General features: G+C 35.2%; 1 protein-coding gene across 1 annotated transcript in view; it reads right to left on the reverse strand.

Annotated features, from left to right (window-relative positions):
- snx19b (sorting nexin 19b) overlaps positions 1–14,855 on the reverse strand; it is a 33,766-nt gene that overhangs the window by 822 nt on the left and 18,089 nt on the right. The window contains exons 10-12 of the mRNA XM_048160280.1: positions 4,883–5,067; positions 3,256–3,343; positions 1–1,331 (exon numbers count right to left, since the gene is read on the reverse strand). The exon at positions 1–1,331 is cut by the window's left edge and continues 822 nt beyond it. Coding sequence (XP_048016237.1) covers positions 1,208–1,331; positions 3,256–3,343; positions 4,883–5,067 — 397 coding nt within the window. The 3' untranslated portion in view covers positions 1–1,207. The remainder of the gene's footprint in view (positions 1,332–3,255; positions 3,344–4,882; positions 5,068–14,855) is intronic.

Consider the following 14,855-nt stretch of genomic DNA (forward strand, 5'->3'; position numbering starts at 1 on the left):
TTATACACATTAAGGCAATCAAGACATCATCTCTTTGTGCTAAAATAATAAGAAAATATATAAACCGCAAAACAGTATTTCCATGTAACTCTCTATTATTTGTTGTAAATTATAAATAAGCGAATTAAGTTTAACATCTAAAGAAATTAACATTTAAATAAATTAAACATTTAAAGGGAATAAGGGATAGTTCACCAAAAAAATGAACACTGTCATTATTTACCCTTATGTTGTTCCAAACCTGTTTCTGCGCAAAACAAAGGCATTTTGAAAAAATTTGGTAACTACATCGTTTTGGTGCTCATTGCTCATTGACAAAAAAAATCTTTTTATATGTTCCACATAAGATAGAAGAAAGTAATACAGGTTTGTAATGGCATGAGGGTGTGTAAATAATGACAGAATCTTTTAAGTTTTGGGTGAACTAACACTTTAAGATAACTTACATACTTCCAAGAGACCGTAAATAAACAATTTTAAGACAAATGTTCTGAAAACTGGCCGTTTTTGATAAATCAGCATGATCTTTCTTTAGAGGCTTTATGTCAGCATCTAACCACTTAATTAGAAGTGGTGAAGAGAGACATTATGTATAAAGGCTTTGTAAGTTGGCTGAAAGCACACAAAGCACGTACAACTCAACCGTGACACCAGAAGCAGATGTGACGAATTTTCCCACTTAAAGAGGAATCTCAAGAAAAAAAAAAAACGCTTTCTTCATACGGAAGGCTGAAGAGATACAACTGGGACAGCGTCTGAAGAATAACAGAGTGAATGTGTGTAAACTCAAGGTATAATAAGACTGAAAGATCATAAACACACAATAGGACGGTGCGGAAATGATCTGTGCAGTCCATCTGTAAGAGCTTTGCCCAAAGCTGAAGTGAGAACAAGGTGGATAAAAGTTAGAGAACTTGCGACTAATTCAGATCCGGTATGTTGGGCTTTTGAGATTGGACTTGTGGTTTGATAAAACACAAAACAGGTGTCCATTAATCAAAGCTCTCCCGGACGTGCGTAGTGTGTCCCAGAAACAGGAACCTAAATTGGTGCCAGACACAGGCTATAGTGAATAAAATCCACACTTTCTTGATCGTATGATGTTTCTGCAAGTATTTCCACCCAACACTGCAAATGACCACACGTTTGTATGTGATATGTATGTATGTATGCAAGTGTTTTTATGTCTCCATTCCCCCCAGCACACCTATGGCGGCAGCTTCTCTGCATTTTTGGACAGGCTGTGCAGAAGTGTTTTCTGAAAGTCCTCGTCAGACACCTCAGGGACAAGAAACTCGATTAGCAGATCCCAGATGCAGTACACAAGATGCCTGCAAAAAAAACAGTCACATAGATCACAAGCACAGCTACATCCTGCACACAGATCCCACAACACTGTATTATCAAGAACCTCAAGATCCTAGACAGGATATCACGCAGACACTGGATTCGGACAAGCCTTGTTGCCTTCCCCCCTCTTTATACCGTCTGCTAAGGACACAGCTCATAAAGCAAAGGATACTGAGTCAATGTATAACTGATTGTAACAGCATCTGTTTCATCTGGACATCTACAGCAGACTACAGCATGTTCTAGTAAATCAAAGAGCAGCTCTCTCAAAACCCAAGCTGGTGAGAATAAATCATGTATCCCCACTGTGGTAACAGTCTACAAAGATGTCACGGGGTGCCCTGATAACACAGCACAGTGATTAATCTATTGAAAGCACATTTTTGCATTCTTTTAACGGCATTGCTTACTTACTGTGCCATAACAAGAATGATGTAAATAAATTGCAACCAGATCATTTTAACAATTAAAGCCACTAGTTCACTAGGCCATATCTGCTTGCCTCATGAAATATATATATGCGCTTTTTACAGCTACAAATAGTACATTTTGAAAAGTGATGATAAGATGCTAAGATATATATATATATATATATATATATATATATATATATATATATATATATATATATATATATATATATATATATATATATATATATATATATATATATATATATATATATATATATATATCAGTGCTTCCCACACATAGACTTTACTTGGGCGGGCCGCCCACGTATAATAACGGCCGCCCAAGTATATTCGGAGACACATTTTTGCTTTTATTATTTTTATCCTCTTATACTTTTATATCCACGCAAGATAATGAAACCATCCGCGATCGATAAACTAGTCGTTTCATCCCTGCTCGTTACGTGTGCGTCAGAACTGTTTACTCCCGCTGACATTCCCACAGGCGCTGCATTTTGCAAAGTCACAAGGCGGCGCTGTTGCGCGTTCTACAAGCTCGCGCAACAGCGCTTCAGGCTGCTTCAAAGTGATTCTCAATCAATGAAAAGCGCAGATTTATGCCAAGCGATTGCTAATGAACTCAAGTAGATGAATTATTACAAAGTCTACTTTATGGCCTTTATATAAAATGTTTTAGACGATTGTCAGAATCTGAAGGATCAGCCTGCAATAGTATAGACATTTCAAAATAAGAGTCCTGGTTTATTTCGGGCTTGTTTATAATTAAAAGTCACACGCTAAGTTTTTTCTTTTTCTTTTGGGCATTAATAGGTATTTTAGTTACACAATAAATTGTATTTAATTTGATTTCCATTTAATTCATAGTAAATTATTGTAGTCTCTCCCACAGGAAGAAAAGACTAAGAACATTATTTGACACATATATTATTTATTTTATAAATTTTACTAGTAAAATCTGGGTCCCATTCACTGAGAGAGACACTATATGACAGCAAGGAGAGCATAGGAAAAGGTGAACCATTTAAATGCTGTAATTTTGCATAATTTACAATGCATAATAATGCATAATATTAGTATGTAATTAAATGTAATATGCTATGTAATTAAAATGAATTTTAATAAATAAAAATACTGTTAAAAATCACACATTATTTGTTTGTCACATGTAGTAGACAATTTTTGTGCCTTGGGTAATAGGAGGATTTTTCGCCCGGCTACCACCGCAAGTATATTTCAAACCTGTGGGAAGCACCATATATATATATATATATATATATATATATATATATATATATATATATATATATATATATATATACAAGATGCTAGATATGCATGTTCCAACATTTCTAAGGAATTTGGAATTTCCCATCAATGTTATTAATCTCATAAATATGCATATTGGAACGTGTTACATAGGTGGCTGTGCTGCTGATTTTTATCTTCATCTGTGTTTACTGCTCAAACACACCTGTTTATGGTGGGGTTCTGAAAAGAATCCACAACCGTCTGCCAAGATATCTTGTACTTCTCAGAGCCCAGCATTTCAGAGATCAGATCTGTAAAAACATAGAAACACACAATAAACTCAGTCAAGGAACACAGAGATGAAGATCTGCTGGATTACACCACACTATTGATGAAGAACAATTATTTTCTGTTGAGGTGGTTTCCTGTGACCTTATGTTTTGATTCAGCTTTTGAGCAATGGTGTTGTTACTGAATCACACATTTTTTTTTAAACCCTATGTTCAAACCTCAAATTTTACCTGTTCCATCCAAAACACATTATTAAATGCTATATAAAATCGAAAATGTTCACTCAAAAGTTACAAATCTATGGATTAAAATTAGAGCTGTCAAATCGATTAATCACGATTAATCACAAATTTGTTTCCATTTAAAAAATAATGTTTGGAGGAGCGCAACTGGTAACAACCCGAGCTAAAATAAAGAATATTTGCGATGATAGAATTAAAAGCAATTATTCGATTTGACAGCTGTAATTTTAATCAATTCATTTGTAATTTTTGAGTGAACATTTTCAATTTTATATCTTCTTTATTTTAGCTCGGTGTGTTACCAGTTGCGCTCCTCCAACTGTTTTTTATTGAAACACTAACTTTTATGTCAGATGCAATTAATCGTGATCAATCGATTTGACAGCACCATTTAAGCATGAATAATCTCTTAATTTTCTTTATATTTAGAGGGTTAGTTCACCCAAGAATTTAAATTCTGTCATTTATTACTCACTCTCATGTCGTTTCACACCCGTCAGACCTTTGTTCATCTTCAGAACACAAATTAAGATATTTTTGATAAAATCCAATGGCTCAGTGAGGCCTCCATTTACAGCAAGATAATTAACACTTTCAAATGCCCAGAAAGCTACTAAAGACGCATTTAAAACAGTTCATGTGGTGGTTCAACCTTAATGTTATGAAGCAACGAGAATACTTTTTGTCCACCAAAAAAACAAAGTAACGACTTTATTCAACAATATCTAGCGATGGCGATTTCAAAACACACTGCTTAATAAAGCTTCGAAGCTTTACAAATCTTTTGTTTCAAATCAGTTGTTCAGAGCATGTATCAAACTGTCTCCATCTCCACATCCTTTATGACTGCCTTAAATTCATCAATAGATATAAGTGTATTCAGATTTAAATCCTTTTGCAAATTATTCCATGTCCAAAGTGTATAAAAGGAAAAAGCAGTTTTCCCCAGATCTGCCAAATCCCAGGGTACATTAAAAGTAAACACTGGTAACTAGAGCGCAACTGTATGGTAACTACCCGAGCTAAAATAAAGAAAGTTAAAGAGGTAGGGTGGCAGTTAACCATGTATAACTTTAAAGATATAAAAATATACCAGTGGAATTTTCTCTGTTTTCAGCATCATTACTCCAGTCTTCAGTGTCACATGATTATTCAGTATAAAAATAGTATGTTAATAAAAATGTTAAATAGAAACAACAATTGTAACATTATAAATGTCTTTACCGTTACTTTTGATCAATTTAATTAATTTCTTAAAAACAATTTCACACTGACCCCAAATGGTAGTGTATGTGTTAACATTATGTGGCGTCTCACCTGGCAGTAGTTTCATAAGGCACTGCAAAGCCTGCTTTCTGCTCTCCTCTTTCTGCTGCTGGCTGCGTTGGGGTCGGGGTTGAGCCGGCAGACTTCCTCCAGGCCAGATGGCCTCCTGCAGCACCCGCAGATAAATCACCCAATACTGTGTACAGGTTAGGTTAACCACACCCACTTCTAGCCACCTAAAGGCCAATAACAACAACACAAGGAATTGAATATGATGCTACAAGTACAAAACAAAAATGACAATGTTGTCAAAACGATCCCCGTTCACACATATCCACGAAAATGACTAAAGCACTGTATTATGCATGCCAGGCCAGTAGTTGGCGATGTCACTGTGTAAAGAAACACGACGCACCTATGCACATTCACATTCTTCTACTTATGTAAATAATGTGTCTCCTTTGGTCGTAGTAGTGGTGTAGTAAGCCTACACTTTGCTGGAGAGGCCTTAATAAATTCAGTATCTTGAGCAGCAAAAGTAGTCCGCCATTGTTGTTTTGGTCGTTAAGCACTCGCACATGCCTATAGACTGAACACTCAATATGCATGACCATGATGTCACCGTTTTCACAAATTCATGTTTTTGTAGTTTACACAGAAACAATAACGGTATCATTTTCAAAAAACCCATTTTCAAAAGTTTTCATTTTCAGGCCCCAAAACGCAGTTGTTGCGTAAAAAGATGGCCAAAATGCATAAAAAAAATTCTGTTTTCAGTTGAAAATGGTGTAGTTTAAATATCCCTTTGTAAATTGATGATGTGCTGCACAAAACATGCTACAAAACCATTCTACCAAATGAAAAGGATAAGTCATAAAGAACGTCATGTGTTTGGACTCCATCTTTCACGAATGTCCTTCAGCAAGTCGCAGTTCACATGCACCACTGCAATGTTCTTTGTCTTTTCTGATTAAAATCTGAGACGGGCCGCATATGGATATAGTTTATCCTTTATAAAAAAAAAAAAGAAAAAAAAAAAAAAAAGAATCTCATTTCACAGAATGAATTCTGCAAAATTACTTTTGGCCACTTTACACTGAAGAAATTGCGGATAACTGAGGGATTGCATAACATTACTGGGGATGAGATGGTTTAATCTTTTAATAATCACTACCATTTTGGCAGACAGTCATTATAACAAAAAAAAAACTGAACAAAAGAGGTGGAAAAAAGTATTATAAGACATCACAGAATTTTATGAGAGAGGCTAAAATAAATAGAAAACCAGTAGGCTGGAAAAGGATAATGTTTATTTTACTAGGATTGCAAATTGATTCATTTTTATAAAAATAATTAATTACATGATATGACAATCAATCCTGTGTTATTTTAGCATGATATTCTATTATAGTTTTTTATTAATATTTTGAATTAGATTTATTTTTATATTTTCTGTTTTCTTTTTAATTTTAGTTAAAGGTGCCGTAGAACGTCTTTTTAAAAGGTGTAATATAAGTCTAAGGTGTCCCCTGAAAGTGTCTGTGAAGTTTCAGCTCAAAATACCACATAGATTTAAATATGCGCCGATTCAGGCTGCGCGGCCCCTTTAAATCAAGTGCTCCCCTCCCCCGGAGCTCGCGCTTGCCTTAACCAGCATAAACAAAGTTCACACAGCTAATATAACCCTCAAAATGGATATTTACAAAGTGTTCATCATGCAGCATGTCTAATCGCGTAAGTACAGTGTTTATTTGGATGTTTACATTTGATTTTGAATGAGTTTGATAGTGCTCCGTGGCTAAAGCTAACATTACACACTGTTGGAGAGATTTATAAAGAATGAAGTTGTGTTTATGAATTATATAGACTGCAAGTGTTTAATAATGAAAATAACGGCTCTTGTCTCCATGAATACAGTAAGAAACAATGGTAAATTTAACCACATTTAACAGTACATTAGCAACATGCTAACAAAACATTTAGAAAGGCAATTTACAAATATCACTAAAAATATCATGATATCATGGATCATGTCAGTTATTATTGCTCCATCTACCATTTTTCGCTATTGTTCTTGCTTGCTTACCTAGTCTGATCATTCAGCTGTTAACAGATCCAGACATTAATACTGCCTGCCCTTGTGTAATGCCTTGATCATGAGCTGGCATATGCAAATATTGGGGGCGTACATATTAACGATCCCGACTGTTACGTAACAGTCGGTGTTATGTTGAGATTCGCCTGTTCTTCAGAGGTCTTTTAAACAAATGAGATTTATATAAGAAGGAGGAAACAATGGTGTTTAAGACTCACTGTATGTCATTTCCATGTACTGAACTCTTGTTATTTAACTATGCCAAGATAAATTCAATTTTTAATTCTAGGGCACCTTTAAAGTTTTATTATTTTGTGTTTTTTTATTTATTTTTTTATTTTTTATGTCTATATAGTTTTAGTTTTAGTACTTCAAATTACCCTAAACAAAAATGAGAAATGCTGCCTTGACAACTAGCTGAAATTTGAAAATGAAGTTTTTTAACAAAAAAATAATACATATTTCATTTCAGTTAATGTTTTATTTTAAGAAATTATTATTATTATTATTATCTTTTATTTTTGTGGTTTTAGTTTTAGTTCTAGTTAATGATAATAACCCTGGACCAATTAAATTAAGTGCAATTATTTGTATATCAACATTTGCAGAGAAAATGAACAATTCAAAGACATTATTGTGGCAGATGAGCAAAGGCGAGAGAGCGCAGGGCAGCAGAATAAAAAAAATAAAGCAAGGTCTAACGTTTTACTTGAACTAGATTTACTGTGTGATGTGCAAACCGTCAATCATGACTAACAAGTGCATGTTTTGTTTTACAATTATTTCCAAAGAATAAATGAAGTGTTCTGTGTCTTTTAATCAGGTGATTTAATGCAGAAGATAAAAATATTATTAATATAAAAACAACAACTGAGCAACTTTAGTCAAAAGTTATGTTTGAAACAAGTGACAAAAGTCAGAAAAACTATAAGGCTATAGTTATATAACCCAATCAGGGCTCAAATCACATAACTGGGAAAACACGTGCCCTCACCCGAGTGTTTTCTCCTCTCATGAATACTATATGAAGTGGACCCAGGAATTTCATGTGTCATTGATTGAAATCTGTCCTGTTCTTCGATTACATATCTGTTTTATTTTGGTCCTGGCTCTTTGAAATGCCACAGATGCTATATGCTGACAGAGCCTGAGATCCAGAGAACCTCTTATGGTCATGCTTACTCAGTGTCAAAAACAAATAAGTTCAGCAATTTAAATTTCTACTAAATTCTGAGAATCTGGACATAGAGTTACCCGCAATGGGGGTTTAAGTCCAAAGTGCATGCACAGTCTGTGTGGAAGGCATATGGACGCCAAATTCTGCTCTACTTCATGACTACTACAGTATGTGTCTAGCATGATGTATTTCCCAGAGGCCATTAAACTACAATTATGGTCTAATTTCAATGACCCAGTAACAACATGACAAATTTAATTTGCATTGCCTGTCTGAGGAATAAATATAGGGAAATTTAACTAATGCAGAGATTTTCTATGGACTACATGTCTGTACACATTGATGAAAGTCCCAATAGTACAAAAGCATCAATACGCAGTGTTTGCACACAGGATTGCTATTCTGTTCCATGACAAAATTTTATTTTTAGAGCCTGCAGTAAGTTTAAATTGTAGTTTTTACATCAGCTAAGTACACTTTAAAATAAGTTGAACAGGTTTTATTTCCTGGAATGACATTTAAAGCTCACTTCTATAAATGTGTCAGTCAAAATTCTAGCTTGCTGCCCAAAACAAGAGTACTAAGTCAGCCTGCGGGTCTAACAGAGCTTCTGAAAGGACTTGCACCGGTCTGACTGAGAACATACGTAATTCTCTAGAAGCTCTGATGTAAGGTGATGGAACAAAAACCAGCTGTTCCAAAACAACAAGTAGAGCATTTTATTCCATTAATGGCATTTCTGCCATTATAAAGGGCAGTTAATGTTGACTGGCACAGCCTTTGACGGAGACGTGCAGCATTAGGGGAGGAAGACATTTCTCAAGCCAACAGGAGTGGAAAACAAGGGTGCTTGGAGCTCACTGGAGCCAATTAATTTTAAACTACCCTTTTCAGATTTTATTGTGAGCCTTCATTTCTTCTAACACTCCAAAAATATAAACATGATAAGTATATTCCATTCACAGCCTTGCCTGATCTGCATCTCAAATAAACTTGGAAAAACTGATGTGCTGGAAGATTTGTAGGAACTGAATTTACATGGAGCATTAATTGTGATCCAATAAACTGACTGACTATTATCTGAGACAGATGTTAAAAAAAGAGAGAAAAAAAAAAGCAACAACCGCAGATTGTAAAAATCTAATTGCGGTCATACAGAGACAATGAACAAAAAAGGTCTAATTGCACAAGACAAGATATTTGTCAGCAGATCATGAGAGACCAAATTATAGCCTTGAGGATACCACAAAAATGTTAATGATAAACTAACATTGACTTGGCAAAGTCTTGTCTAAGGCTACATTCACACTGTCAATCCAAATCCGATTATTTGGGTATCCGATTGGAATCTGATCTAAAATTATTGACTGTCCACATTGTGTATTGCAACTGTTCAGGATCCGATTTGTGTGTCCATGCCGATCTTTCGTTTTTTGGAATATATGCATTAGTTTCTATGGCAATGATGTTGAGTTCGTAGGCATACGCCAAAATCAACAACAACTGCGACATTGAGGGGCTTGCAATACAGATGTTGTCTTATTTACAACATGACAATGCGCAGCCGCTACACTGGATTACTGCATCTTCTGAGGCAGCGGCAGAAATGTAGAAGGCTGGTATTCGTGGCTTTATTCCATGCTGTCATCTACGCCGGTTTCAAAACATGTCTCCATTATATTATATATTTTCTGCTCGTTCGGCACCTTGCAACAACACAACCTTGTTTCTGCAATGACTTTTAGCATGTTTCCTATAACGACTGATGTTTACATTTTACGTGGCATGAGAAAGTCACATAAACCGTGCAAAATCCGATCAGAGCAGTCAGTCTGAAACAGATTTCCAGAATGCCATTTGACCAGGATTTCAAACTACATATGAACATTTAATGTGATTTTTTTGCCATTCACACTTGTTAAATCTGATCGGATTTCAATCGAATATACACAAAAATTGGATTTGGACTGACGGTCTGAACGTAGCCTAACAGTTACAAAACAGACTAACAAAACGATAGATAGAACAGCTGACAGACGATAGATAGAACGATAGATAGAAATACTGATCGACAGGCAGATAGACAGAGAGTCTGTGTAGAAATGTCTCTGCTTTGCACATCTGGCAACTGTCTCAGTCAGATTGCATGGAGATTGTAAGCGGACAGCCATAAATTTCCAATTGGATTGAGAACTGGATTCGGTCTTGGCCACTCCAAGACATTAACATTGTTTTGAAGCCGTGGCTTTATGTTTTGCGGGCACTATCTTGATGGAAAACAAATCTCCCAAATCACAGGTGTCCAGCAGACTCCATCACCCATCCCATTTTCCTCCATGATTTCCCTGTTTATTTTACTCTCACACTCTTTCTAGGGCCTGCTGAAAAGTAGCATCCACACAGCATGAGGCTGCCACAACCATGCTTCACAGTGATGATGGTGTGTTTTTGATGATGTTCAGCACCAGACATGCCATTTAGCCAAATGGCCAAAAAACTCAATTTTGGTTTCATCAGAACACAGAACCTTCATCCAGCTGGCTTCAGTCTCCCACATGCCTTCTTGCAAACTGTAGCCGAGATGTCATATGACATTTTTCAACAGTGGCTTTCTCTTCACCACTCACTCATTAAGCTGTGACTGGTGAAGCAGTATTTATAAGTAGTTTCTATATAAAGCCAATAACTCTTCAGAGTTGTCATTGGTGGCCTCCCTCAGCAGTCTCCTTCTTAAGGCCCGGGTATACTTCATTTTGTGAATTGAATACTTCATTTTACTTCATTTTGTGAATGAATATACTTCATTTTTACAAAGTGCTCAAGTCACTCGCACATGCGCTGTTGTACGCGGAACGTTCGCAGGGTCTTAAAAATTGGGCTGCACGCTCGTCCGTGGACCCTCACGATGACGAAAATTACGTCATGTGGACGGTAAGCAGACACGGACAGCCTTAGTATACTTTGGCCTTTACACAGTCACTTTCCATTTCTTAATTACTGATTTAATTGACTTCAATGGATATTCAATCAATGACTTGGAAATGATCTTGTATTCATGACCTGTGCTTTTGCATTTTATTCACTGATTTGTTTTGTTTTTTAAAAATGTCTTTTCACAGTGTAAGTTCTGCCACAATACTGACTTCTCAAGATGAAGAGGTGTATTTACATAACCATCAACAGAAACCCCTGCACTACATGCGATCTCCATTTAACTATGTGAATTCTAAAACCAGTTGGTTACACCAGTAAAAAATTAGGGGTATCATATCAAAATAAGTTAGTTGATAGCTTTGGCTGATAGTTGTTTAGTTTAAATAAGTTAGTTGATAGCTTTGGCTAATAGTTGTTTAGTTTAAATTAGTTAGTTGATAGATTTGACTGATAGTTGTTTAATTTAAATAAGTTAGCGCTGATAGTTGTTTAGTTTAAATAAGTTAGTGCTGATAGTTGTTTAATTTAAATAAGTTAGCGCTGATAGTTGTTTAGTTTAAATAAGTTAGTGCTGATAGTTGTTTAGTTTAAAGGTGCCCTAGAACTTTTTTTAAAAAGATGTAATATAAGTCTAAGGTCCCCTGAATGTGTCTGTGAAGTTTCAGCTCAAAATACCCCATAGATTTTTTTAAATTCATTTTTTAACTGCCTATTTTGGGGCATAATTAGAAATGAGCCGATTCAGGGTGTGTGGCCCTTTAAATCTCGTGCTCCACGCCCCAAGAGCTCGCGCTTGCCTTAAACAACATAAAAAAAAAGTTAATATAAGTTAGTTGTGTTTATGCATTATACAGACTGCAAGTGTTTAAAAATGAAAATAGCGACGGCTCTCTTGTCTCCGTGAATACAGTAATAAACGATGGTAACTTTAACCACATTTAACAGTACATTTGCAACATGCTAACGAAACATTTAGAAAGACAATTTACAAATATCACTAAAAATATCATGTTATCATGAATCATGTCAGTTATTATTGCTCCATCTGCCATTTTTTGCTATTGTCCTTGCTTGCTTACCTAGTCTGTTGATTCAGCTCTGCACATCCAGACGTTCTGCCCTTGTCTAATGCCTTTCATAATGTTGGGAACATGGGCTGGCATATGCAAATATTGGGGGCGTACACCCCGACTGTTACGTAACAGTCGGTGTTATGTTGAGATTCGCCTGTTTTCCGGAGGTCTTTCAAACAAATGAGATTTATATAAGGAGGAGGAAACAATGGAGTTTGAGACTCACTGTATGTCTTTTCCATGTACTGTACTCTTGTTATTTAAATATGCCGAGGTAAATTAAATTTTTGAATCTAGGGCACCTTTAAATAAGTTAGTTGATAGCTTTGGCTGAAAGTTGTTTAATTTAAATAAGTTAGTGCTGATAGTTGTTTAGTTTAAAATAAGTTAGTTGATAGCTTCGGCTGATAGTTGTTTAATTTAAATAAGTTAGTGCTGATAGTTGTTTAATTTAAATAAGTTAGTTGATAGCTTTGGCTAATAGTTGTTTAGTTTAAATAAGTTAGTTGATAGCTTTGACTGATAGTTGTTTAATTTAAATAAGTTAGTGCTGATAGTTGTTTAGTTTAAATAAGTTAGTTGATAGCTTTGGCTGATAGTTGTTTAGTTTAAATAATTTACTTGATAGCTTTGGCTAATAGTTGTTTAGTTTAAATAAGTTAGTACTGATAGTTGTTTAGTTTAAATAAGTTAGTTGATAGCTGGTAGTTATGCTTTGCCAATGATGGATGGATGGATGGATATTAAATATTAGAATTAGATTCAAAGCTAAATCTATACTCTAAATAGTCTACAGAATCCGATTCTATTGCAGGTGTCTGTAACAGGTGTCTGTACAGACTGATTATTTCAGAGAGTCTTATCCAAATAGAGGTAACAAGAAGACCAATTCAGCTCCTGCTTTCTTACCAAATGGAACATAATGACCTTTATGGGCAGCCAAGAGCTGAATTGCATCAATTTGCACTGTGAAATAATCAAACGCTCTGGGTTGTGTGCCAGGTTTTTAAACAAGCCATTACAAGTTAGCAGTCTGTTTCAAAACCCAGAGGAATTTTGGACCAAAACAAATTGTCTTTCCCAAGTCCAAATTAACTGGTTTATCTCAGACTAATCCATCTCCATGCACAACTATTGCAAAACAAGCACAAACTTTCACCTCGGAGGCCACATCCTAAGCTTAAAATAGTTTCTTGGCACGGATAGCATCTTGTACGGGTACATATGTTTGAAAGAAATAATCTCTGATGCAATTTACCAAAGAAAAAAAATGACAAACAAACTAAGATGAGATGAGAGACTTTCCATAGGGTCATGATAACAAGGCTGTATGGTATTTTTTCCTGAAAATGTAGGCTTTATGTCTTCAGCAAGAATCTTCAACTGCTGTCATAACAATATTTATAATCTTTCATACTCCAAGTGATCTGCAGATCCTTCTATACTGTGCAGTGTGCATCTTGTAATGATGGAGCATGATGAATGCTGGCTTTCTAATCAATACACCTCATCCTGCAAGAATGCAGAGAAGATGTTTAGGTTCTTTCAGCACTGACTAAACTTGCATATCTCCAATCAGATATTTTTGAGTGTCTGGTTATGTAGTTGCATGTACACAAAGAGTACAATACCAACACTGTTTTCTCCATAACAGTGTTGTTATGGAAGACCTGGATGGAAAAAATTCCTTTGTTACAGACACGTCCCTCACTATAGATGATTTTAGAAAGAATATTTAATCTGAAGTAATACATCACAATCAGAAAGTTATGAAGCTCTTGCCACCACATTTGGGATAAATAAATTTATTTGAAATAAGAAACCATGACTAGTAAAATTTACACAAAGTTTATATCTATTATTGGACATTCTGTAGTGTGTTGTAGGAAATAAATCAGATCTAAAATCAAAAGATCTTTTGGAAGCTTGAGTGGCTGTTGTCAAAAAACAGGAATGATTGACTGTTTAATATGGATATAACCAAGCATAACCCAAGGATGGGGTAGTTTACAGTACAGTAGTGTGCAGTACAACAAGCCAAAATCAGTCTCCAGAATGATGGATCAGAGGAAGAGAAAAACAGCAAGAGACAAATGTTTTGCGGTGCAATAAATTCATGGTTGACAGGCCTTTCTTACCTCAAACCTTTTCCAAACATCCTGTTTATGAAAGAAATATTGGCAGGCACAGCAGAACAATATATCATAGCATCTTCAGCACCATCATAAGCAAGACTTTTCACACACTTTTTCACAGCACTAAAAAGCTCCATAAAAGTAGTTTATACAACAGAAGAAGGTTAGTCAAATAGGTTTAAAGTAAAGTAAATAATTTCATTTTTTGAGCGAACTATTTATTTAAAGGCACACTATGAAAGAAATATTTAAAGGGATAGTTCACTCAAAAATGAAATTGCCTGTGTCATTACAAAATTGTATGATTTTCTTTTGCAGAACGCTAATAAAGATATTTTGAAGAATGTTTTTGTCCATATAATGACAAAACAACATTGTTGGGGAAAGTTACTTTTAAAAGTAATGCATTACAAATTGTGTTACTCCCTAAAAAAGTAACTAATTGTGTTAGTTACTTTTTATGGAAAGTAATGAGTTACATTACTTTTGCGTTTTATTTTCTCATCTGGGCTGGGCTGTGTTTGTTTGTTCTATTTTTGGCAAATGTAAAGGCCCTTTCACACCAAAAGTGAAATGAATAAAAGTAATGTGTTACTAGCTACTTGAAAAA

This window comes from Megalobrama amblycephala, linkage group LG16 (genome assembly GCF_018812025.1).
Source record: "Megalobrama amblycephala isolate DHTTF-2021 linkage group LG16, ASM1881202v1, whole genome shotgun sequence".
Lineage (NCBI taxonomy): Eukaryota > Metazoa > Chordata > Actinopteri > Cypriniformes > Xenocyprididae > Megalobrama > Megalobrama amblycephala.